Here is a 23,640-nt window from a genome sequence, read left to right on the forward strand (position 1 = left end):
GGTGAGGACACCATATCTAAGAGAACATTTTACTTACAGGTGTTGCAGTTGGGGCAGTTTAAACATCTTGGGTGGAAGAGCTGAGATTCGGTTCCTGTTCAGCTTCAACACCAGGAGTGTGCTAGCCAAATTGTCAAAATACCCGGGTTCCATGGATGTGACTCGGTTGCTGTTGATATACCTGTTGAAAGTCTGATGCTGAGTTTCTCTTGGGGAAATTAAAGTACATGCGTACTCTGTACAGAAACACTTGTTCAGAGGGCTGAGCCATTATTTGTTACAATGGACATTAAAATAATTAACTCTTTAGGTCGCTGAAGGCCAATATCAACTATGATTCACATATTTCTAGGGAAAGAGTGAATAAAACATTTGAAGATTACAAACATCTGTTACAGATGCTTATCTAATTTTTGTGAAATTCATTTATTAATAAAACACACCAGTGGCTTACTTTCGATTAATTTTTTAAAGAAGCATTTGGTTCCTCTAAGTAGTCAAAAGAGATCTTGTTTTTTTGCAATCCAAAAGTGTAAAAAGTAAATGAAGACAGTGGTTAAAAAAAAAGTCTCTATCTGGCCTCTATCATAAAAGTTGTTTCTTTTTTAATGTAGCACAATATTTTCATCACAGGTGAAAATTTTGTTAAAAACAACTTGACTTACAGATACTTGAGTTGTAGGGGTGGAAGTGCAGTTTTAAGTTCTGAAATATTGTTGCCACTCAGGTCCAAAGTTTCAAGGGACTGAAATTGTCTCAGATGTTCAGGTAATATTTCCACAATTTTGTTTCCAGCTCTGGATTTAAAGAATGGCACAGATAACAGGATGAATGGTACAACAATCTGAAAGGTGAAAAATACTATTTCTAACTTGTTCTTCACAAATACGGAAAACTGATTGCTCTAAAGAGCACTTTTAAAACAGCAACTCTTTGGTCACTTCAATGTTTTGCTAAATAATAGATCATAAAGTTAGAAATATGAAAAACATTCCTATATAAATCTGGGCGTGTTTAACAGCTGTGGGTATCTGAATGCAGTGCATTTAAACTGATTTTTTTCTTTCTGTTATTTTGTTAATGGTCTTTATTCCTTATCATTTTATGAAATGAGATGTGAAATGACTAGCACGACGTTGGCATTCTGGACACCGGTTTGTTAGTTCCCTATTAATCCATCTCTACTTCTTTTCTTGAAAAGTATACATACTATAGGGGCAAATGAACTTAAAATACTCATTAGATTGGGCTTTTTAAAAGCCATCATGGACAAATCTCTTTAAGAAACAACAAGTTTCAAAGCATTGCTGTATTCTTCAAAACCAGTGGATATACTCCAAGGTTTTGAATATTAGAAAAGTATTAGTTAAGAGCATGCCAATCTAAACAATCCCTGGGAACAAGGAGATTTTAAAAAAGCTTGACACTGTCTTAAACACCAGATCATGGTGTCCAGTATGGAAGCCACACAGCTACTATAACTCTTTACATTAAAATTAAAATTAAATGTTCAAGTTCAGTTCCATAGTCACAGTAGCCACGTCAGGTCCTGAATAGCCACTTTTGCCTGCTATCGGTCAAATGGATCACTACGCATACAGAACATCCCCACTATTGTGGAAAGTTCTACTGAAGATCACTACACACTAGACCACAAATGAAAAAACAAACATAAACAAGACAAAGGCCAAGTCAAAGCTATTAAACGGTCATCAATACAACAGTTTTCAAGGGGGAGATTCAACATTAAATGACAATCTTGCTAGGAAACAGGAACCAAACTGATGTGCAATACCATCTTAACTGTCATATCAGACCAGGCAGCTTGGGCTTCTTAGATTATCTACTAGGCAAGAGAAAATAAAATGTCAAGGGAGAGAGGCTTGGATGACGGCAGAGTGTAACTAAACAGAAGGGTCTTTTCTTCACAGCCCAAGGACGACGAAACAATCTGAAGGCTCTAAGTGGAACTTTGTATGTCATATAAGTCACGTGCTGCCATTTCTAGGCATTCAGTTCAGTTCAGTCGCACAGTCACGTCCGACTCTTTGCGACCCCATGGACTGCAGCACGCCAGGCCTCCCTGTCCATTACCAACTCCCGGAGTTTACTCAAATTCACGTCCATTGAGTCGGTGATGCCATCCAACCATCTCATCCTCTGTCGTCCCCTTCTCCTGCCTTCAATCTTTCCCAGCAACAGGGTCTTTTCAAATGAGTCAGTTCTTTGCATCAGGTGGCCAAAGTATTGGGGTTTCAGCTTCAGCATCAGTCCTTCCAATGAATATTCAGGACTAATTTCCTTTAGGATTGACTGGTTGGATCTCCTTGTAGTCCAAGGGACTCTCAAGAGTCTTCTCCAACACCACAGTTCAAAAACATCAATTCTTTGGTGCTCAAGCTTTCTTTACAGTCCAACTCTCACATCCATACATGACTACTGGAAAAACCACAGATTTGACTAGACGGACCTTTGTTGGCAAAGTAATGTCTCTGGTTTTTAACATGCTGTCTAGATTGGTCACAGCTTTTTTCCCAAGGAGCAAGCGTCTTTTAATTTCAGGCTGTAGTCTAAAATTAAATCACCATCTGCAGTGATTTTGGAGCCCCCAAAAATAAAGTTTCTCACTATTTCTATTGTTTTCCATGTATTTGCCATGAGTGATGGGACTGGATGCCATGATCTTAGTTTTCTGAATGTTGAGTTTTAAGCCAGCTTTTTTGCTCTCCTCTTTCACCTTCATCAAGAAGCTCTTTAGTTCCTCTTTGCTTTCTGCCGTAAGGGTGGTGTCATCTGTGTATCTCTAAACATAGTCTTAGGTAAACCTCATTTAAGAGGAAAATTTAGACATGAGATTGTATGTGTATCTTTGTTACCAATAGCCACATTCGTAGAGTGCTTTGAGTTCATTAATATATTTCTGACCAGAGGATTCTTGCAAATACTAATGCCCGAGGCCAGAGATTTGTTAATACTGAAACACTCCATTCAATAATGTTCAGGTAACAAAAGATGCATTAAAATGTTTCTGGGTCTGTAAGTTGTTAGGTTCTTTTGCATTACTATGATTCCTGTGCCTCTCACCACAGGAGCACCTCTTGTGTATTTCCACAAAATCCTCTGCTGCATCTGACACAGCACTTTTTATGCTGTTGGTCTCTTCTGCCATACTGTGAGCTCCTTTGAAACTGTGTCTCTACCCCTCAGTTTTGGAATGTGCATGTGTGCGTGCTAAGTCACTTCAGTCCTGTCCGACTCTTTGAGACCCTATGGACTGCAGCCCACCAGGATCCTCTGTCCATGGGATTGTCCACGCAAGAATACTGCAGTGGGTTGCCATGCCCTCCCCTTCAGGGGATCTTCCCAACCCAGGGATCGAATCTGTGTCTCTTACATCTTCTGTGTTTGCAGGCAGGATGGGAAGCCCATTTTAGAATATATAAGGAATCTAGTAACACTGAGGACATATTAAAAGCCAAGACCTATGCTAGACATTTTTCATATATTATGCCATTTAATCATAACAACATCTCTCTGGTGTTTAAATTAGGAAACTATAGCTTTTAACCTATGAAGTCTAAGCTCTCCCACCTCACAGAGTAACTCCCTATTGGTCCCGTAGCACTCCCTGAAGGCTGTTTCATTGAATACAAACATAGTTTGGTATGAAAGTGCTTACATGAAGATGCACCTCCAGAAGGGCCTGCAACTTCTCACACTAGCAAAATGCTGAACTACTGATTCCAAACTCCTCTGGGGGTGCACACCAGCTCACTGAGCCATCATCATGCCAACACTGTGTGCTCAGTCACTCAGTTGTGTCTGACTCTTTGTGACCCCACGGACTGTAGCCTGCCAGCCTCCTCTGTCCATGGGATTCTCCAGGCAAGAATACTGGAGTGGGCTGCCATTTCCTTCTCCAATGCCAACACTAAGGAGGCCCTTTAAAATGGGGTCTCACCCCAGGTGGATTAAGAGGAACCCAGGAGTTTGCATGTGTTTGGCACCCAACAGAGTAGAAGGCCTGCTTCCCAAATACCTGCAAATGCCAGGTGCTGCTTTTCCCAGTAAGGGGAGAAAACAAGCCATACATTCTAAACCTATTCCAATAACAAAGAACGAACAAAACTCTCAAAACAGGTTGAAAAACCTCCATGTGTTACCTCTAAGGACTATCAGGGAATTGTCTTTTTTAACCCAAGTCATCTGAAAATCTAATGCCATTTTAAAAATAATCCTACATAAGGCAACAGGCATGGGTGATTTATATCCTAATAGCTGAACTCTGTGAAAATAGTAACGTTAAGCAAAAGGCGGGGGGATTAGCAGTCCCATGTATAAGTTACAATTATCAAGCTCTTGAGATTCCCATAAAGTCTTAACAGACTTTGTTTAGAGTTAAGTCAGCCACGACCTCTGATTCTGACCATTTCCCGCATCTGGATTCATCATCATGTAAACCCCTTGATCTAGCTGTGAGGTACAGGGTAAGGCAAGTGAGACAATTAGTCAGTTTCTACATCCCGGAGATGGATTCAGTCCAACAGACAAGCCACAGGGCCACAGGGTCAGGGTGTGTGGGTTTTAAAAAAAAACCACATTTTGGGGGACAAAAACGTTCTCTTAAATGCATTTAGCCCAAATGTTTGCATTACCAGGATGTTCCCTCCACCAAACAGCATAGTAACCCTGAAGCACCCCCTCTCATCTCCTTCCCTCCCTGTCTGGTCTGTAGGCACTGCCTCCCATCAAACTCTGCATCTGGTTTTGGTCCCCAGGTTGTTTGGGGCTAGCTAGCAGAGCTATGCTTCTATTTAACAACAAGAAGAAATAGCCATAGGTTCGCAATAAATGGAGCAAACTAGTAATTGGTGGGAGGGAGAGGGAGACCCACAGGTGTCTATCACGTTGCTCAAAGAAGGCTACAAGTTAGATAACAGGCCACACAATCTTTGGTTTGTGTATTCGTTTGTTTATAAGGTAATTATGAACAAGGTATTAAAACTGCCAATTACTTGAGTGACGAATAAAATTTTCCTTGCAGTTAAAGTGTGCTCCGGCCAAAGCCGGCAATTTCCTGAGCTGCACACCTCCTAAATTGCAGTGTGAAAGTGCTCAGTTATAAATGGAGCCTGTACAGTGCGTCTTTGTCAGCGCTATGTCCCAGTACAAAAATCCCTCACAACTGCCAGGATAATGGGCCCTGTATCACAAAATTTTAACTCTGTTCTAATGGAACTGAATTAAATCCAAATACCAGTTTCATATTAGCTCTCAGATTAACTGGCAAATAACCACCTGATATGTACCAGTTTAAAAAAACAAACAAACTTGTTCTCTACCAAACAAGAAGGGTTTTCAAAAAAGACAACTACACTAAAAAAATGAGTTTAAAAAATCTTTTTAATCACTTAAAATCCTCAAAATAAATGTATTTAATAACAGAGTGGGGTCACAAATAACCACTTCTAGGAGACAAAGATTCAATTCAACTCTAAGTTTCAATTTTTCTCCAAATATGGATAAATGCCAAAATTAATGAACAGATTAAAAGCACTGCAGCTAAATAATATTTTTGGCAGAAGATGTACAATCTTTTAACAAATAACAAAACTGTGTATTTTTTTCCATTACTGAAGTTAATGTGGAAATGCCATCCTTCCATTGAACAAAAACCTGTACTCTTAGCAATGGAAGGCATCTCAGCCTTGTGCAAATCCATCTTAAGGACTACGAATATTTTGGTTATTTATGCTTGTTGATAGTACAAGGCGTTCCTTGGTCACATCACTGCTGAGGTCAAGTATAATCAGTCCCTTGTGGACAAATACAGACTTGGGGGCTGGGTCAGTTGGAATGCAGATGGTGGCCTTAGGCTGCTCAGAGGCCCCGGAAAAACTGGAGGCCCAGGTATTTCAGCCTTGGCTTCTCAGGTCCAACAATAATGGTTTCACTCTGTCGCTAACTTCATTTTTCAGCCTACTTTGCCAAATACCTTTAAGCAGAACCAAACCCAACTTACCACTTTTATATGGTGGTATTTGCTCTGAGTGTGCTGATGGCCTGGCAGAGAACAAGAGGGATGTCATCCCTGACCTCACAGCACTGCAATTCTAGTTGGGGGAACAGGCAGGCAAGAGGAAGCAGCCACCACAGGGACACATGAAGACGAAAGGACAGACTCCTAAAAAGCGGTGGAAGGAGTGTGGGCACCAGCAAACTTCCCCTGGCAAAGGGGAGGCCAGTACTCCTGCCTGGAAAATCCCATGGATGGAGGAGCCTGGTAGGCTGCAGTCCATGGGGTCCCTAAAGTCAGGCACAACTAAGCGACTTCACTTTCACTTTTCACTTTCATGCATTGGAGAAGGAAATGGCAACCCACTGCAGTATTCTTGCCTGGAGAATCTCAGGGACAGAGGAGCCTAGTGGGCTGCCGTCTATGGGGTCGCACAGAGTCGGACACAACTGAAGCAACTTAGCAGCAGCAGCAGTGCTCTGAGCAGAAGCAAGGGACCTAGGGACTGTCAACAGAGTGAAATAAGTCAGAAGGAGAAAAATAAATATCGTATATTAATGCATGTGGGCGGAATCTAGCAAAATGGTATAGATGATTTTATTTGCAAAACAGAAACAGAGTCACAGAACCAGAGAACAAACATGGATACCAAAGGGGAAGGGGAGGTGGAACAAATTGGGAGACTGGGTTGACATATTTACAGTACTATGTATAAAACAGATGACTAATGATAATCTACTGTATAGCACAGGGAACCCTACTCAATGCTCTGTGGTGACCTAAATGGGAAGGAAATCCAAAGGGGAGGGACTATATGTATACGTACAGCTGATTCGCTTTGCTGTACAGTAGAAACCAACTCAACACTGCATACTCCAATAAAAATTAATTTAAAATAAAAGATAAACAAAAGGGAATATTAAAAAAAAGGAAGTGAGAGCAAGGCAAAGCGTTTTCCCCTTCAAGAAATGGAACAAAGCCTTGATGGTGGGAGGTCCTGAGTGGAGACAGGAGAAACAGGAAGCACAAGAGTGAGGAGCTGGGAGGAAATGAGAGTAGGTCAAGTGGGACCCTGTAAAACCACGTTAGTCATTTGGCCTTTATCTCAAGATCACTCATGCAGAGGGGGGAGGACAGAGGACTTCACATGGTGGCTGACAACAGCTGACGGACATGTTGGAGAGGCTACTCTGGCAGCAGTGGGGAGAAAGATGGGCTTGGGGACAGGCAGGAGGAGGTGCAGAGGAGGGATGTTGGGGAACAGCAATGGTCTGCCTGGACACCCATTTTGTGGGGGATAGCCCCATTCTTCCTCTGGTTTGCAGGGCTCAGGCTGTGCTTTCTCCTCCACTGACATACGGGCTCAGGTTTCAAGTTCTGCAGCCTCTGGACACTGGGACCCAGTTCCCCTCCACGTGACTCGCTGCCCCTGTGTGTTGTCTTGTGTATATGAGAGTCCTCAGGGGGTCCCCTTCGAAAGCAAACTAGGGCCCCCTCTTGCTCAGATGTAAGATGCCACTGACCAGAATAGCCCAGTTCTGGCATTTCCATGTCTGCAATCCCTAGGAACATGGCAAAATGTGTAATTCTCATGTGTGAGAAATGTGTTCGTTTGTTCTCATACTCTGAACCCTGCAAAGAATGTAAAGGTGTGAAAACTGTTCGTCACTCAGTTGTGTCTAATTCTTTTCAGACTCCATGGATTGTAGCCCACCAGGCTCCTCTGTCGATGGGATTTTCCAGGCAAGAATACTGGAGGGGGTTACCATTTCCTTCTCCGGGGGATCTTCCCAACCCAGGGATTGAACCTGTGTCTCCCATGTTGGCAGGCAGATTCTTTAGCACTGAGCCACCTGGGAAGCCCTCATGCAGTCTTAAGTGGATATAAACTGTGTTAGTTTATTTCCAAAGTTGGAGAGCAGAGTCCCAGAGTGGAAGACTCTTCGTGAGGAACCAGAATATCAAGTTTTATCACACTGGAATGCCTGAAACCAATTAATCCTGAAACCAATTAAACTGTAGCTTCTTGGTGAATAAGAGATATCTGTCAATGGTCTCAACTGTCTCCTGCCTGTTAGACAACATAAAGGCAGCTGAAGGTTCTGCAGTTTGTTGTGTAAAGTCATGCAAGCTTGGCTGTTTAGAGAAGGTATGCACATGTGGCATTTTCCTTTTAGAGAGGATATGTGCAGTGAAATTTAATCTGAAACCATTTTTTTTTTTAACATGCTGCAATGCCCTCTTTTCTTAGAATACATTACTTTGACCACATCCATGAAGTCTAGTTCAGTTATTGCAGCCAACAAATTCCTGAGTCCATGGTCATTCCATACAACCAGGGAGCAAGCACATTAACTGTACGAACTGGGACAATCGGCCAGGCCCCAAGGAAATGCTGATTGCTATATATAACTTGTAAGTCACCAGTTTAACACCATTTATAAAGGTATTACAAGTTGTAAAAGAAAACATTACATTTGCAAATACATTAAAGGTCATTTGTATTTCCAAAAATAACCTCTCTTTTCTCCCCATTCCCACCAAAAAAAAAAAAAAGCTTCCTTGAAAACTACCTTGGCTGGAATAACGAACCCTGTAATATTAGGCTTCTTTTAGCAAAGAGACTTGGCAAGCAAAGAACCTCTCCCGTGCAGATAAAAATAAACTGTCTCTGCTCATCTTTTTTCTAAAAAGATAATTAAGAAGTTTCATTAAAAGAACACATGTTTAGACTGGTCCACTGGGTCCTGTAGCATCAAAGGATAAAGCCAATTGAGGAAGCTTCTGCAAGGAAACAGATTCCTGATGAAGCATTAGTGATGTGTAAGGAGCACAGAATCCATTCTTTCAGCTAAAAGCCAGTTCAACAGAAAAATATAATTATCTTTGGGATCAAGAACACGATAAAGATGCCCATAAAATTTTAATACAGAGATCCTCCAATAATGAGGGCCCGGGTGGCTCCAACAGTAAAGAATCTGCCTGCAATGCAGGAGATCCGGGTTCAGTCCCTGGGTTAGGAAGATCCCCTGGAAGAGGAAATGGCAACCCACTCCAGTATTCTTGCCTGGAGAATTCCATGGACAGAGGAGCCTGGCAGGCTGTAGTTCATGGGGTCACAAGAGTTGGACAAGACTAAGCAACTAACACTTTCACTTTCACAAGCACGAAAAAAGAATATAGGTAGAAAATGCCCTTGTGCCACACACAAAACAATCCTTTTTTTGATCCCCCAAATATACATTCTATTCAGTCCTTTCATGTAAACAAAATTTAAGGACAGGTCCTAGAAGACACCAGGATCCTAAACAATATACTTACTGAACAATTGTTTGAATTTGAAATAATTGAATTATATACGATAAAAATTAACTCTAGTAAGTTAAAATTTTTTTCCCTACCTCTCTTTTGAGGCAGGGTCTTCCACAGTCATTTTCACAGGTCAGACCACTGCTGTGACTAATCTGTGAGTTTGTCTTCCCACAAGCTTGTGGTTTACTTGTGATAGAAGAAAATCTCTGATTCATCTTTGGTTCTCAAAACTCAAGAATTAAATAAATGGGTTCAAGACCATGAAGTGACCAAATAAATCTTGATCAGTCTTAAAACCCTAGATCAAGCTTTAGATTGGCCAGTAAGGATGTACCTAAACTGTGGTTCAAGATGCATATGGACATCAGAAAGCAGTATCACCACTACAGCTTCCAGCCAGAAAAAGTAAACATACACTGGGATTCCACACGTCAGTCAACCTGCCAAAAGTAGGGTCTCTTTGAAGCAGCAGATCATAGCACAGTTACCCAGCAAGGAGATTCTGATTCTGTTCCCACTTGTGTGTCTTGATCTACCATACAGTGTGAACTGATCTTCTCACTGTCAGTGGGAGGAAATGGAAGGAAAAGTCCTCTTCCAGCTCTAAGGAGTTGTGGATTGGGATGACAAATTCTGCAAATGACCAGATTTGCTGCAGAGGCTTCACACAACCATCCTATAAAACCGTAGCCTCTTACAGAACCTGGTCTCACTTTGGCAGGGGACTTCTTTCCTGTGGGAGTCCCACTGCCTGGTTGCCCAGTCTTTCTTGGTTTATTCTCATTTTCCTGAAGTATATCCTTCACTAGCTTTCTAAAAAATCAAGTGCAGAGACACGTTCTTTTTTCATACTTGGTAATGTCTTTATTGACAGCTGGCTGTGGACAGAGCTGAGACGAGAAATCCTGTTCCTTAGGATTCTGAAGACTGTTTTACTCTGTCACAACACTCAAGGATGTTAAGTCTGGGGAGCAGAAGAAACACAGCTTCTCAACAGCAGTATTCTTAAACTGCAGCAGGCATCAGAACTGGGGCAGAGGCCTGCTGAGGTGCTGATTGTTGAGCCCCACACTCAGTGTTTCTGTGTTAGTAGGTCTGAGGGTGACCTGAGAATCTGCATTTCTACCAAGTTCCCAGGTGACACTGATGCTGGGAGGCTCACACTGGGAGGACCACTGCTGATCCTTACAGGTGACCTGCTTTGCATTTTAATTTTCCTCCTCACAGAGCTTCTCCTTAATCGTGATATTCTAAAATTGCACAGGAAGATTCCCTCAGTATATGTCATTTTAAAAATTTCATTTGCAGGCACTCAGTATGGTCTCTCAAGTTAGAAATGTATGTTCTTTGGCTCTGGGAAATTTTTTTGTCTCTTTGATAATTTCCTCTTTTCTATTTCCATAGATGTCTCTTTGTGAATTCTACCGATTTCCTAGTTCATCCTCTAAGTTTCTTATTTTTTCCTCTCCTGTTTTCCATCTTTCTGTCTTTTGGTTCTTCTTTTAGAGAGTTTTTCAACCTTCTTCCAACATTTCTATTATCTTTTTAAAGTGTCTGTTATACTTACTTTTTAAAAAATAATTTCCATTTCCTCCTCAGTTTCAGTCTGCTATTACATTTAAGAGTCCCGTTCTTCTTTTCTGAAATATTTATTATTATTTACCATACTTTTCTTGTTTAGTGGATATAACATGCTCTCTCTTCTTTCTAGAGATACAGGTTGTTTCGAAGTTCCCAACTCCCTCCATTGTCCCTGGTTCCCTTTTCCCATGTATTTCAGACTCTGCCTCTACTTGTAAGAATTCTATCAATGATTACCACGTATAAAGTAGATAACTAAGGAGAACCTACTGCATACCTCAGGGAACTCTACTCAATGTTCTGTGATGACCTAAACGGGAAGGAAATCCAAAAGGCAGGGGATATATATACATATAGCTGATTCATTGTGCTGCGCAGTGGAAACTAACACCACATTGTAAAGCAACTATACTCCAATAAAAATTAATATTAAAAAAAAAGCCAGTGGTCACTGGCTATCTGCTCATATTTAGTGAAAAGCAGCCCCCAAAAGCTGGCTGAGCAGGGTCGGTTTCACAATGGATCCATACACATCTGTCTGATGGCTCAAGCCCTCCAGCCTCAAGGCTGGTGTAATAAGCCTGAAGGCTAGTCTCTAGGAAGGTGAACAGAAATGTATGCTAAGAGGAGGACTGTCACCCTCATATTCAGACTGGACTTAACTTCCCTGATTGCAGAAGATGCTATCCTCAAGCCTCACCCTTAGCCCCAGCTGGGCCTGTGCCGCATATCCCCAAGAAGTTTTCTTAACTCTCTAGAAAGTAAACTTCCAGTTTTCTGCCTCCATTAAAGGAAGGGCAGTCACTTGGCTTTAAGTTCTGGAGGGGGAATCTGGAGGTCCATTTCACCAAACCCCCATTTTCAGTCCTATTCTGCACCCCTTTCTTGACCAGCTTTGAATTCATGAAGCATTCGCAGAAGCATTTTTGCAGCAAGAAAAGTGTTTATTTTGGGATCCACTCTCACTAAGCCATTTACAATTGGTGCTCTTGCTTGAAAAATTGTTGTGGCATCTTTTGTTTGGACTCTCTCTCCTCCTATTTGTCTTTATTCCTGTCTGTGTGCACTTTAGTCCTTTATTTTCATTTTAAGGGGATTCTTGATTACAGTAGAGTGAAGCAGAAGTGCTCAGTCCACCAGGCCTTATAGGATGTCTTCAATAGTCATCTGATCATTGAATAAAACCAGCTTTTCTCTTAGATATTCTAACAAAAATATTAGCCTATGTAAATTTTACCTTAAGATGATACTATGAACCAGAAAACACAGCATCATTATTCTGAACGTCAAATTAGTAAAGAGCTATCATACAGAGGATTCATCCTGTATGAACACATCAGATGAAATGAAAGTCATTTAATTTTTTCTGATACAGTCCACAGACCAATGGACTAGGAAGGAACATCACAGAATGTTTTGGTTTAATAAAGTATTTAACTTGTCCTTGTGAACAAGAGAAAGTACACGTGGTGGTGATGATCCTACAGGCAAGCGAGTTCGCACGCTGAGTCTTCAGTCACAGACTGGCACAGACCTTTGAGGAAGATGCTAAGTGGCTGCTGCTAAGTCTGCTGTCCATGTTTGTATGAATGCAGATAGAGATGTGAACAATCAAGTGCACACACAAGAGGACTGCAAGTGTCATGATCCCAAGCCCTTCAACAGACTAAAATGATAGTCTAGAAGCAACTAGCGAAATTAAACTGGGGAAAGGCAGTGTTTCAAATTTTTAATCAAGCATTTATAAAGGCCTACTTGGAGGCAGTTCTTAGGAGAATGACAACAGATTTGGGGATCTTGGCTGACCACAACTCAATATGCGCCAACAATACATCACAGTCCTTAGAAAGCTAATTTAATCGTACACTTCATTAACATCCCATATTCTGGTCAAGAGACACGGTCCACCATATTCTGCATTAGACCACACCTCAGGTATTTTGCTCTGAGCACTGGGTTTTAGCATCATACGAGAGGATGAGTGTGAGGGGAAGACTTTCAGAGTCTAGATCTGCACTAGCCAGCGTAATAGCCACAGGCCACGTGTGGCTCTTCACATAAAATTTAAAATTCCATTCCTCAGTCACACCAGTCACATTTCACACGTGCAGTCTCCATGTGTGCAGCAGGGACACATGGAGGCCACACCATGGTGGACCACACGTTTCCATTATCACAGAAAGTGCTCCTGGACCGCACTGGTCTAGACCCCATGTCATCTAGAAAATGGGAATTGGAACTTGTGCTAGAAGAGAAAGCTTTAAGCTGCCCTGATAAGTTAAGACTTCTAAGTGCTTGAATGCAGAAAATAGACTGGAGTTGTTCTCCCCAGTGCACAGAACTAGGAGAAGAGGCAGAAGCTGTTGAGAGAAAGAGCCCAGCTTAACAAATAAAGATTCCCAACAATTAAAACTATTCCAAATAGAATGGCTCCTCACGCAGGAGTGGGCTTTTGTCCCTGAAAGTGCTGAAGAGGAGGCTGGATAATCTCTCTTCCAGAGATGTCTCCACAGGGAGAAATGTCTCTTCTAATGCAAAGTTACAAGGACTGCATGCAAACACTCAAGACACGGGTTCTGACGGATTATATAATCTAGCAAAGCATTTCCCTCACCTTTTTACTGATGTTTACATATGGACAGTGATGAAGTGAAAGCAAGACAGATAGGAGGAGAATAAAAGAAAAGAGGGATTTATATGGTGAACTGACGAGTGTCGTAATTCTGTAAACATGCACTTGTCTTTAAAGAGTACTGCCCTCGCTCCCAGGTCCTTGTGCAGGACATCACGGCCATCAGTGATGAAATACAAAAGCATCTTACTTTTTCTAAAAAAGTTATGCTCATTTTTATTCTAACTCTATATGTTCATTTTGTTATAAAACCATTTAAAATTGCTTACCCACAGTAAACCTAACAGTCCAAGAATGTATACCAGGTTTATCCTGTGCTAGATGGTACTTGCCGTGAATATTACCTTCCTATTTTACGATGCCTTCCATCTCACTCTAGAGACTACTCTATCAGCTAAAGGTTTCTGGAGAGGGAAGGAGAAGCAAGGCAGTTTCTTGGAAGTGCTAGAAAGGAGGTGCTAATATTTATAACTGCCCTTTTATCATGTCTTAAATTTAGTACTTAAGCAACTTACAGACAGAGAGAGAAAGGGAGGTGCTGGTTAGAGCCCTGTGTCATTGTTCTGGTCTCTTTAACCAACAATGAGAGCCTGAACCTCTTGACTATGGAAGACAGCACAGATTGTGAAAGAAGGAAGAGAAGGAGGAAAAGTAACGAGGCCAAGATACAGACACATGTTCAGTCTTGCCTCCCCAAACATGCAAAGCAACTGGTTGTAATTTTTTGTTTTGTCTGTCTTGGCAGCACAAGCCTCATTCAGCAGAGAGAGATCTCTGGCAGGAGTTGCATTTGATACTTCAAAGCAGCCAACAAAAGGCTAATGTAAAATTGAGGAAAAGGATGAGAAAATGGTATAGGTTCAGGATAAACACTGGTAATACAGGAGCTCTTGCAGCAAGCTATACTGGAAAATCAAGTTTGAGGGCTAGCGGGTCAATTTTATGGGCTCCTAAACTACCATTGAAGAAAGGTGCCCAATGGGCCACCAAGTCAAGTCTAAGAATGTTGTCACTTTGGAAATAAATTCTGTTAATAAAAACAATTTTAAGTGTGTGCAGAGACGTAAGAACAAAAAGGTTTACTGACTAGTTTCTTTTGCAATTAACTATATGTTAATTTGGACTGGGAAACTGATTCAGTCATTCATTCAACAAACATGGACTGTTTACCATATGCCAGGCACTGAGCTCCATAGCAGGGTAACAATAGGGATGAAGAAAGACAAGATCTCAGCTTTTATAAGGTTTCACTCTGATGGGGGAAATGGATATGAAAGAATCACAAATATACAACAGGAAAAAAAAGAGACTGAATATATAACAAGGTAGATACTATAAACAGAGCAGATATAACAATGTGGAAGGTGGACTTAGCAAAAGCTGGGGGAGGGTGAATATTCCAGGTAAAGGGATTCCTAGAAGTGAGGAATGATTCTAGAGAAGGCTCAGTGGGAAAAGAAGACTCAGGTCACGCAAAGCATTGCTTATCTTGAGAATTTTTGCTCATGACCTAAGAGCAATGGGAAATTCCTAAAGGGTTTAAAGAGCCACAACATGATCACATATTTATGTTTCAAACACAGCCATTGTAAATCAAAATTCAAAAACCTAGCAAACGTGTATTCTGGGGATCAGTTTATGACTAAAAGTGAGGATACACTTAAGATTATTACACATATGACTCTGTGTACAGTAAGCTCTCTTGTGTGCAAAATAACATATAAACATTTTCAAATCTAATAAAAGATTACAACTTCTCATATTAAGATGCTTATGTGTTTGTTTTGTAGGACTTGGGCTTAGGGAGCTCATTGCCACAAAATACAATAATGTCTGGTTTGTTTGGACTGGTGAAGGTGGTGGTCCTCGAATGCAATGTCCTTCACGTATGAAGACACTAGTCCTTTTTATTCTCATATGGAGAGCATACGTTTGGGGATAAATTTTCCAGTTAAGGTGCAAATTCCTTAGGCTTATCTACACCCACATGTGGGTAAAGATGGGATACAGTTTGTGTCTACTTTATTAGAAGCCTGATTCCCCAGAAATTTAAGTCCTAATTTTGGCTGAAGTTTCTCCAAAATTTCCCTTAATTTATATGATGACCTCGTTTCAAATACTAACTTATACAGACTTTGATTAAACAAACCAATAAAAACCTGTTTTTACCTTTGAGCTTTCACCTCATGGTTATAAAATTACTTAGTTACACCATCACTTGAAACCATATAAAAATGCTTGTCTTTCCCACATGCAGCTTTGTTTCTGAGCTGTGGGCTATTAAAATATCAATATACTTTAAGAGTTATAAACTGAATGTGAGGAATCATTTAAATAAACTCTGTGCCAAGAAACCAGGCAATAGTCTCTTAAGTCTCCCAAACTGATTTTTCATTAATCTGATTTTGGGAATATAATAAGAAATGCACGCTCATGGACAGAATTCCCACTTGATACAGTTCTGGATTCAATACACAGATAACGTCATACTGCATTATTTGACTTCTAGTCATTAGTTCAACTCTACTCCTTTTAGCATACAGAAGTCAAGGCTCACATGATTCCCACTCCATGTCAATTTCCTTTCGTGGAAAACTAGAAGTGTGGCCCTAGCACACAGCAGGGCTCAGGGGACAGACAGCCCTAAAGGTGGATGGATAACAGGCATTTGGCAAATCATAACTGTTAATTATCAAAGCTTTGTTATTGAGTTGACGATGGCCCTTGACTCTGAATATGAACACTGCTTAATGACTACTTGAAAAACAGTAGAGAAGCAGAATCTGTGCTAAATTGAACTGTAGTGATTTCATTCCCCTGCTTCAAAAAAAAGTCAACTACTCCCCAAACCTGTAAAACACTTGAGCCGATCCCTGTCAAAGTACCCAATCTCCTTTCAGGTCCAGACCTCACTCACCCTTTCACTCTACACACTGAAAGGACAGCCTTCCTCTGCTTCTATCATCCAGGGTATCTCCTCCTTGGAGATGTCTTTATTCTTTACTGTGTCTGCCCATTATATTTATTTAAAGCCCCTGGACAGCAGAGGCCAAGTTTTCCTTTGTTCTCCAGCATTAAGAACATAGAGCTTCCTCAGAAGCTCAGAGGTAAAGAATTCACCTGCTAATGCAGGAGACACAGGTTTTATCCCTGGGTCAGGAAGATCCCCTACAGAAGGAAATGGCAACCCACTCCAGTATTCTTGCCTAGAAAATCCCATGGACAGAGGATCCTGGTAGGCTACAGTCCATGGGGTCACAAAGAGTCAGGCACGACTAACCCGCTAAACAACAACGCGGCACATCGGAGTGCTCTGAACCCATCTTACAGTTATATAAACCTTCAGGCTGGGAATGTTGTTCAATTATTAATTGTAGTTGAGTGGTGGCCTTGGATTAGTCATTAAGTCATGTCCAACTCTTGTGACCCCATGAACTATAGCCTGCCAGGCTTCTCTGTCCATGGGATTTCCCAGGCAAGAATACTAGAGTAGTTGCCATTTCCTCCTCCAGAGGATCTTCCCAACCCAGGGATCAGACCTGAATCTACTGCATTGCAGGAAAATTCTTTACCAACTAAGCCACCAGGGAGGCCCTTATTTGAGTGGTCACTGATTGTTTTTAACCATTTGAAGAGAGCAAAAGTTTTCCTTGACCACTCATCCCAAATGCCAAGCTCTCTTCCTCCCTCATCTATTGCCTCCAGGATAATGTTTCTAAATTCTTCCTTCCTCCTGTGACCCTCCTGTTTTAGACTCCACGGCGCATGGGCCCCCTCCCTGCTCCCCAGTGCACTCTGACTGTATCAGCAGCAGCTGCGGCCACTCACACTGTTCTGAGTCCTTTCATGTACAACCTGACACTTGATCCTTCACCGGAACCACACGAGGTGGACTGGCAGACATCTACACTGCTCCTCCTGATAAACAAAGCAGAGTTCATTAGTTCTGTTTCAGGTCAGGTGGGTCATTAGCGTGAGTCAAAGGAAACCTGGGGGCCCCATTCCTTGCTCAGATCTCTACTTCCGCACAAGGGCCCGAAATCTCTCGTCCACTGAGATGTTTAATCAGAACCTCCTATGTGGCAGAGAATGGACTGGGCTGCTGAGGGAACAGACATGAGTCCTACCCTGGAGTGAGACGGGTGACAAATGCCAAGGGAGAACCACACAGACTGCGTTGGTGGGAGTTTCATATCTGAAGAAAGAAAGGTCATCACCCTTCTCCAAAGTCTACAAGAACTAACTGTTCATGCCACATGAATTGCTAAGACTCCCTATTAGCCCAGATTATTGTCTGTAGCATATAAATCTGACCAGACCTCTGAGGGAAGGCAGGACTCTCATACCTTCTTGCATCCCAAAGCATCTCCCATGCAGGAGGACAGGCAGCATCAGGTTCTGAAGCCTGGGGTGGGGGGGAATCATCTATCATTGATATACTCGTGAAGCCTTATCCAAGTAATCCAACCCAATTGAAAAACACCATATGCTTGTGCATGCGTGTGCCAACTCCCTTTGGTCACATCAACTCTTTGTGACCTTATGGACTGTAGCCTGTCAGGCTCCCCTATCCATTTTATTTATTCAAGAATACTGGATTCTCCAGGCAAGAATACTGGAGTAGGTTGCCATGGCCTTCTCCAGGGGATCTTCCTGACCCAGATATTGAACCTGTCTCTTACATCTTCTGCATTGGCAGGCAGGTTCTAGCATCACCACCATGTGCTCAGTTGTATTCAACTCTTTGTGACCCCAAGGACTGTAGCCTGCAAGGCTCCTCTGTCCATGGAATTTTCCAGGCAAGAATATTGGAATGGGTTGCCATTTCCTACTTCAGGGGATCATCCCAACTCAGGGATCAAACTCTCTTCTCCTGTGTCTCCTACATTGCAGGTGGATTCTTTACCACTGAGCCACTGGGGAAGCCCTTGAACCCTTGAAACGCCAGCAAACGTATTTTTATGCAGACATGTATCCTGTCTCTCTCACTAATTCCTGTAGGGCCAGTTTTCCCTGTGGTGTTTGGACAGATCAATTATGTGTTTTATGGTTTTGTATTCGAATTTTTAGATCAGGACCTGATGAAATAGTTCATTCACATGCATTTCAGGCCCAATGGGCTAGAAAACACCTCTATTTCTGAAGACCAAGTCAGCCTCCGTGGGCTGAGACAAACTTTGAAAGACAAACACAAAGGGAGCTTTTATCTACTGCACACTTTCATTTCACACATACTCCAGGACATGTGATCACCATGTAAGATTGGTGAGTTGAATCCTTTGGCTACTTAAATTACTTCTCTTGTGTTTTTCTTTCCTTTAATCATTATTGTTATGGTTGTTATCATTTATTTTATTCATTGCCAAGCATGCATAACTGAACACCAGTAAGATACAGGTATGCTTTTTCTCCACTGTAAATTTTTAGCCTTTGCTATGGACTAAGTCTCTAGGAGATTTGTTTGAATAATACTAAGTATAGGGGCTGTTCCAAAAATACTCAATTCAATTCATATATTAATTAAACACTGATTGTATGCCATAGGGGATTCCCAGGTGGCACTAGTGGTAAAGAACCTGCCTGCCTACTCAGAAAACATGAGAGGCAGATTCGATCCCTAGGTTCGGAAGATCCTCTGGAGGAGGGCATGGCAACCCACTCCAGTGTTCTTGCCTGGAGAATTCCCATGGACAGGAGCCTGGCAGGCTGCAGTCCATAGGGTCACAAAGAGTTGGACACGACTGAAGCGACTGAGCACGCAGGCATGCATGTATGTATATATGTACGCCATGAAGTGAAGTCACTCAGTCGTGTCCAACTCTTTGCGACCCTGTGGACTGTAGCCTACCAGGCTTCTCGGTCCATGGGATTCTCCAGGCAAGAATACTGGAGTGGGTTACCATTTCCTTCTCCAGGGGATCTTCCCGTCCCAGGGATCGAACCCAGGTCTCCCGCATTAGAGGCAGACGCTTTAACCTCTGAGCCATAAAACCTGCATTAAATGCTAGGGAAAATGAGTCAAACCCAGAGGCGTCATGATAGAGGAGGAAAATAAGACAAAATCATTTTATGGCCACGTCACAGGTGAATATACAAGGCAAGAAAGGACTGGAACAGGACAGGGGAGGCTTAAGGACAGGACCCCTTCCTCCCCCCACAAACCACTCAGGACACTTCTCATGACTCCCTCCCTCACCTGCAGGCTCTGAATCAAGTGTTACCTTCCCAGTGAGCCGCTCCCTTCAAGCCCATTTAAAACTGTAAACCCCCCTCCTCGTCTACCACACACACTCCTTTACATCCCCTCTCCCTGGCACTTAGCATCTTCTGACCACGTCTTCCACTTATTTTATTTCCTTTCTCTTTCCCTGAGAAGGTCAGCCCCAAGATGGCACAACTTCTGATGTGTTCAGTGTTGAACCTCCGTCTTCGAACAGCACCGAGCACAGAGCAGGTCTTGGAAATCTTCAAAAATCAGCCTTCCCGACCACCCTAAAGGGCAGCTGACCTAGCTCTCTATCCCTCTGCCCTTTCTTTTTCTTCACAGCCATTATCGAAGAACTGAAGTTATCTTTTAGAGTTTACTCATTTTCTCTCATCCCGCCACTTGGATGACAGCTTCATGATAAGAGGAATTTTTTCTACTTTGCTCATTGTTGTGTCCCAGGCACACTAAACAGAAGCTGGCACCATTTGTTTCTTCCATAAATTCTGGCTGAATTAATGGTGGCTCATTTCCACCGAGCACTCAGTCTATGGCAGGCGGGTTTCACTGTATTCTCTCCCCCAGTCTTCACAACAATCCAATGAAGTGGGCACTATTATTTTCCTCATTTTACAGAGTAGGAAGTACAGACTATACCCTGCCCAAGGTTGCAAACTGGCAGAGAGAAGAGCTGGCAATTAACTGCAAGCCATTCAACTCGAGTCTGGCTTCTAGCACTGTTCTGCTGAGTTGATGGCTGCTGCACTGCAGGAGAACGGCGCCACCATCGCTCCGGGGCGGCTGTGGTGCTTCACCATCTGGCTCCTTGAAGCCCCTCTCCCGGCCATTGCCATTCTCCACACTCGAGTCTGAGTGATAGTTTCCAATGGCAAAACTGATCATCTCACTCTTCTTTAAATCTCTTCAATGGCAGTCCATCATCCATAGATCACACATGTTGAGGTCCCACTGGCAAAGTGATCAATATTTATGATAACTTCCCTAGAAGGATGATACTGCCTTCTCTGGAAAAATGACAGGTTATGAAGAAAAGGATGGACTTCAGAGAAATGATCCACTTTTGGGGTGATAATGAGAAAAGGCTTGTTTGGTCATGATAAGCTGACTCTATCAGTAATTTAGATATATCTATGTAATAGCAGAGTCTCAGCAAGGTAGATGTCTTAAAATGAATCTACTTGGGCCCCACCAAAAAGCATTAATCTAGGTACATCTTTGACATTCCTTGATTTAAATCTTTTCAGGTCTTAAGATACCAGGCAAAGCATCTGCATTTTGGACAGTATCATATAAACCATCAGTCAAGATAAGACCCAACTAGCTCTACTGAATGACCAATAAGGCCTCTTTGGTTCAACAGTAATGCTACATAACTTACAGATTCCCATCTGCCCTAACTCAAGCCACAGGTTTCAAAAATGTCCAATGTGTGGCTTCCCTGGCAGCCCGGGGGTCAAGACTGCCACAACGTCCAGCGCAAGGGGCATGGGTTTGATCTCTGATAGGCGAACTAATAAGATCTCACATGTCTGCTCCCCCCAAAAAGAGAAAAACAAAAATGTCCAATGCTTGGGCAGCTTATGCCACATGACAAAAAGCCAGAAGAACGATTACATCTGATAAAATCACCTTGCTTATGCCAGGTCAACAGTTTTAGTACAGAATATGCTCATTCCAAAAATTATTCCATTTCTTCCCTTAAAATATACCATCCTGCCATGTATGGCTAGGAAATGAGGAAAAGTAAACACAAAACACAAACCACATTTTGCTCCTAGCATGTCAGACTTTTGAACTAGTGCTTTGTGGGATTCAGAGGAAAGCAAACCTATTCAGGTCTCTCACATCCTGAAAGTTCCCTAATATGGTCAGAGATGAGCTTTGCTAGTGGGGAAGCTCAATGCTCATCCACCCATCATCCCAAGATGCTGGCATTTTACCAGGCTTCCTTGACATTACCAGAACTGGTCCCTGATTGAAATCATCTCTGGCCAAGGGGTGACAGTTGACCCAATATTAGCTGTTGGCTCTTGCGGCTGAGAGGAGAGGAGGGTCTTACCAGGCACAGTCTTCCCTGCATCCAACCTCTCCAGCCAGGAGTCCCCACCACATAGAGCAGCAAGTGTATGGGCACTGACATTAAACCTCAGGCTCAGGCTTCCCTGGTGGTCCAGCGGTTAAGTATCTGCCTGCCAATGCAGGAGACATGGGTTCAATTCCTGGTCAGTGAAGATCCCACGTGCCATAGGGCAACTAAGGCCACGTGCCACAACTACTGAAGTCTGAACACTCTAGAGCTCGAAGCCACCACAAGGAGAAGCCCGAGCACCACAACTCGAGGGTCGTCCCTGCTCACTGCAATTAGGCAAAGCCCATGTGCAGTAACGAGACCCAGTGAAGCCAAAAAATTAATAAATGAAAATTTTAAAAAATCTTATGCTCAAGACTACAAATGAGTTTTTTTTTTAACACATCTTCAAATTATTTAACTTGCACAAATTACCCAGAAAAATGTTTTCCCTCACAAAAGGTTTTTTAAAAATCTCAATAGAAGTCAAACAGTCTGGGGACCTACCGAAAAGATACGGGATTTAATGGTGGTGCCAAAGCAAATTTCTAATCTGAGCCACGTTATGGAGTTTAACAATTTTCTTTTTTTTTTTTTGAAATTTCAGAAACCTATTTAAGTACTGCCTTTCAGCTCTGGTTATTTTTCAAGTGCATCTATATAAACTAAAACAGTCTACCCTACACCAGACAGAAATTAACAGTGCTTTAGAAACAATGACCGTGTATTACAAAATCCAAAAAAAAAAAGCCTAGAGAAGAAAACAAAACATTTATAGAGAACAGCCAGGAAGGTAAATTTTTCAAGACACTTCGTAGGTATAAAAACAATTTTTACTATGCACATTGAATTAGCAGGCCCATGAGGTAAATTACTGTTTACAGAGTCTATGTAATCTAGGTAATAAACAGGATCTACCATTTTATTAGAGGAACAAAGCAATTCCTGGTTAGATGCACTACAACAAATTAAGGGAAAAGAAAGTGAGATTATTCAAATTCAGGAAAGATTACTCAGCATTCACTAAAGTGAAAGGCAAACAAAAACATGAAGAGCGCAAATATTGAAGGTTTCTAATTTTCCAGATGTCATTTCAGTTTTCTAATTACAAAATTATAGCTTTAAAATGTAAAACCACCAGGTTACTTACTTCTGATAGAACTTTATAATTTCCTTACAAGTTCTTTCGCTTTCAACTCTATACCATGTGCAAAAGAATACTGTTTTCTCCTCAACCCACCCAGATTCTAAAACCCCACTGCAGACCCTCTCAACCATGAAGCGTGCAACGACCCTCAAGACCCTTTCAACATGCTGACAGGATCTGCCAATACACAGGGCAAGGACAGCGGGGCGAGGAAGTGTCATTCCCTGGGATTTAAATAGGCCCCCTTGGTCAAATGAGAACAGCGAGATATTAAAGATACCAAAAGCAGTGCTCCATTCAGACGCCAACATTTTAAGCAATTGGGAAAGACAAAACAGGTATGAACACTAGCATAAAAATCTTTCTTTAAATTCGGTGTTTATTTGTCAAATACCAACTTTTTCTTTTATTCCTTTCTGTTTCTGATCTTTGGAAAAACCACATCAGTATCAAATGTCACTCAGTTCTTATTCAAACAGAGGAAAGCAGACACAGCGGCTGCACCCGTGACTTAGCTGACCTGGGCTCTCAGTAAAAACAAACCTCTATAAATCACCAGATGTAAGCAATTGGGTAGTGATCACTTTAATTAATTGAACAGCTTTCCTGAAATTTACTGTATAATTTCAACCCTCCCAACACCTTTCCCAGATGCAAC

At 42.0% G+C, this 23,640-nt stretch overlaps 1 protein-coding gene across 2 annotated transcripts in view; it reads right to left on the reverse strand.

The window, feature by feature from the left end:
* Positions 1–23,640, reverse strand: part of LRIG3 (leucine rich repeats and immunoglobulin like domains 3) — a 50,932-nt gene that overhangs the window by 19,736 nt on the left and 7,556 nt on the right. For both annotated transcript variants that reach the window (XM_055579007.1, XM_055579016.1), the window contains exons 4-5: positions 666–797; positions 38–181 (exon numbers count right to left, since the gene is read on the reverse strand). In XM_055579007.1, coding sequence (XP_055434982.1) covers positions 38–181; positions 666–797 — 276 coding nt within the window. The remainder of the gene's footprint in view (positions 1–37; positions 182–665; positions 798–23,640) is intronic.

Source organism: Bubalus kerabau, chromosome 1, assembly GCF_029407905.1.
Source record: "Bubalus kerabau isolate K-KA32 ecotype Philippines breed swamp buffalo chromosome 1, PCC_UOA_SB_1v2, whole genome shotgun sequence".
Lineage (NCBI taxonomy): Eukaryota > Metazoa > Chordata > Mammalia > Artiodactyla > Bovidae > Bubalus > Bubalus kerabau.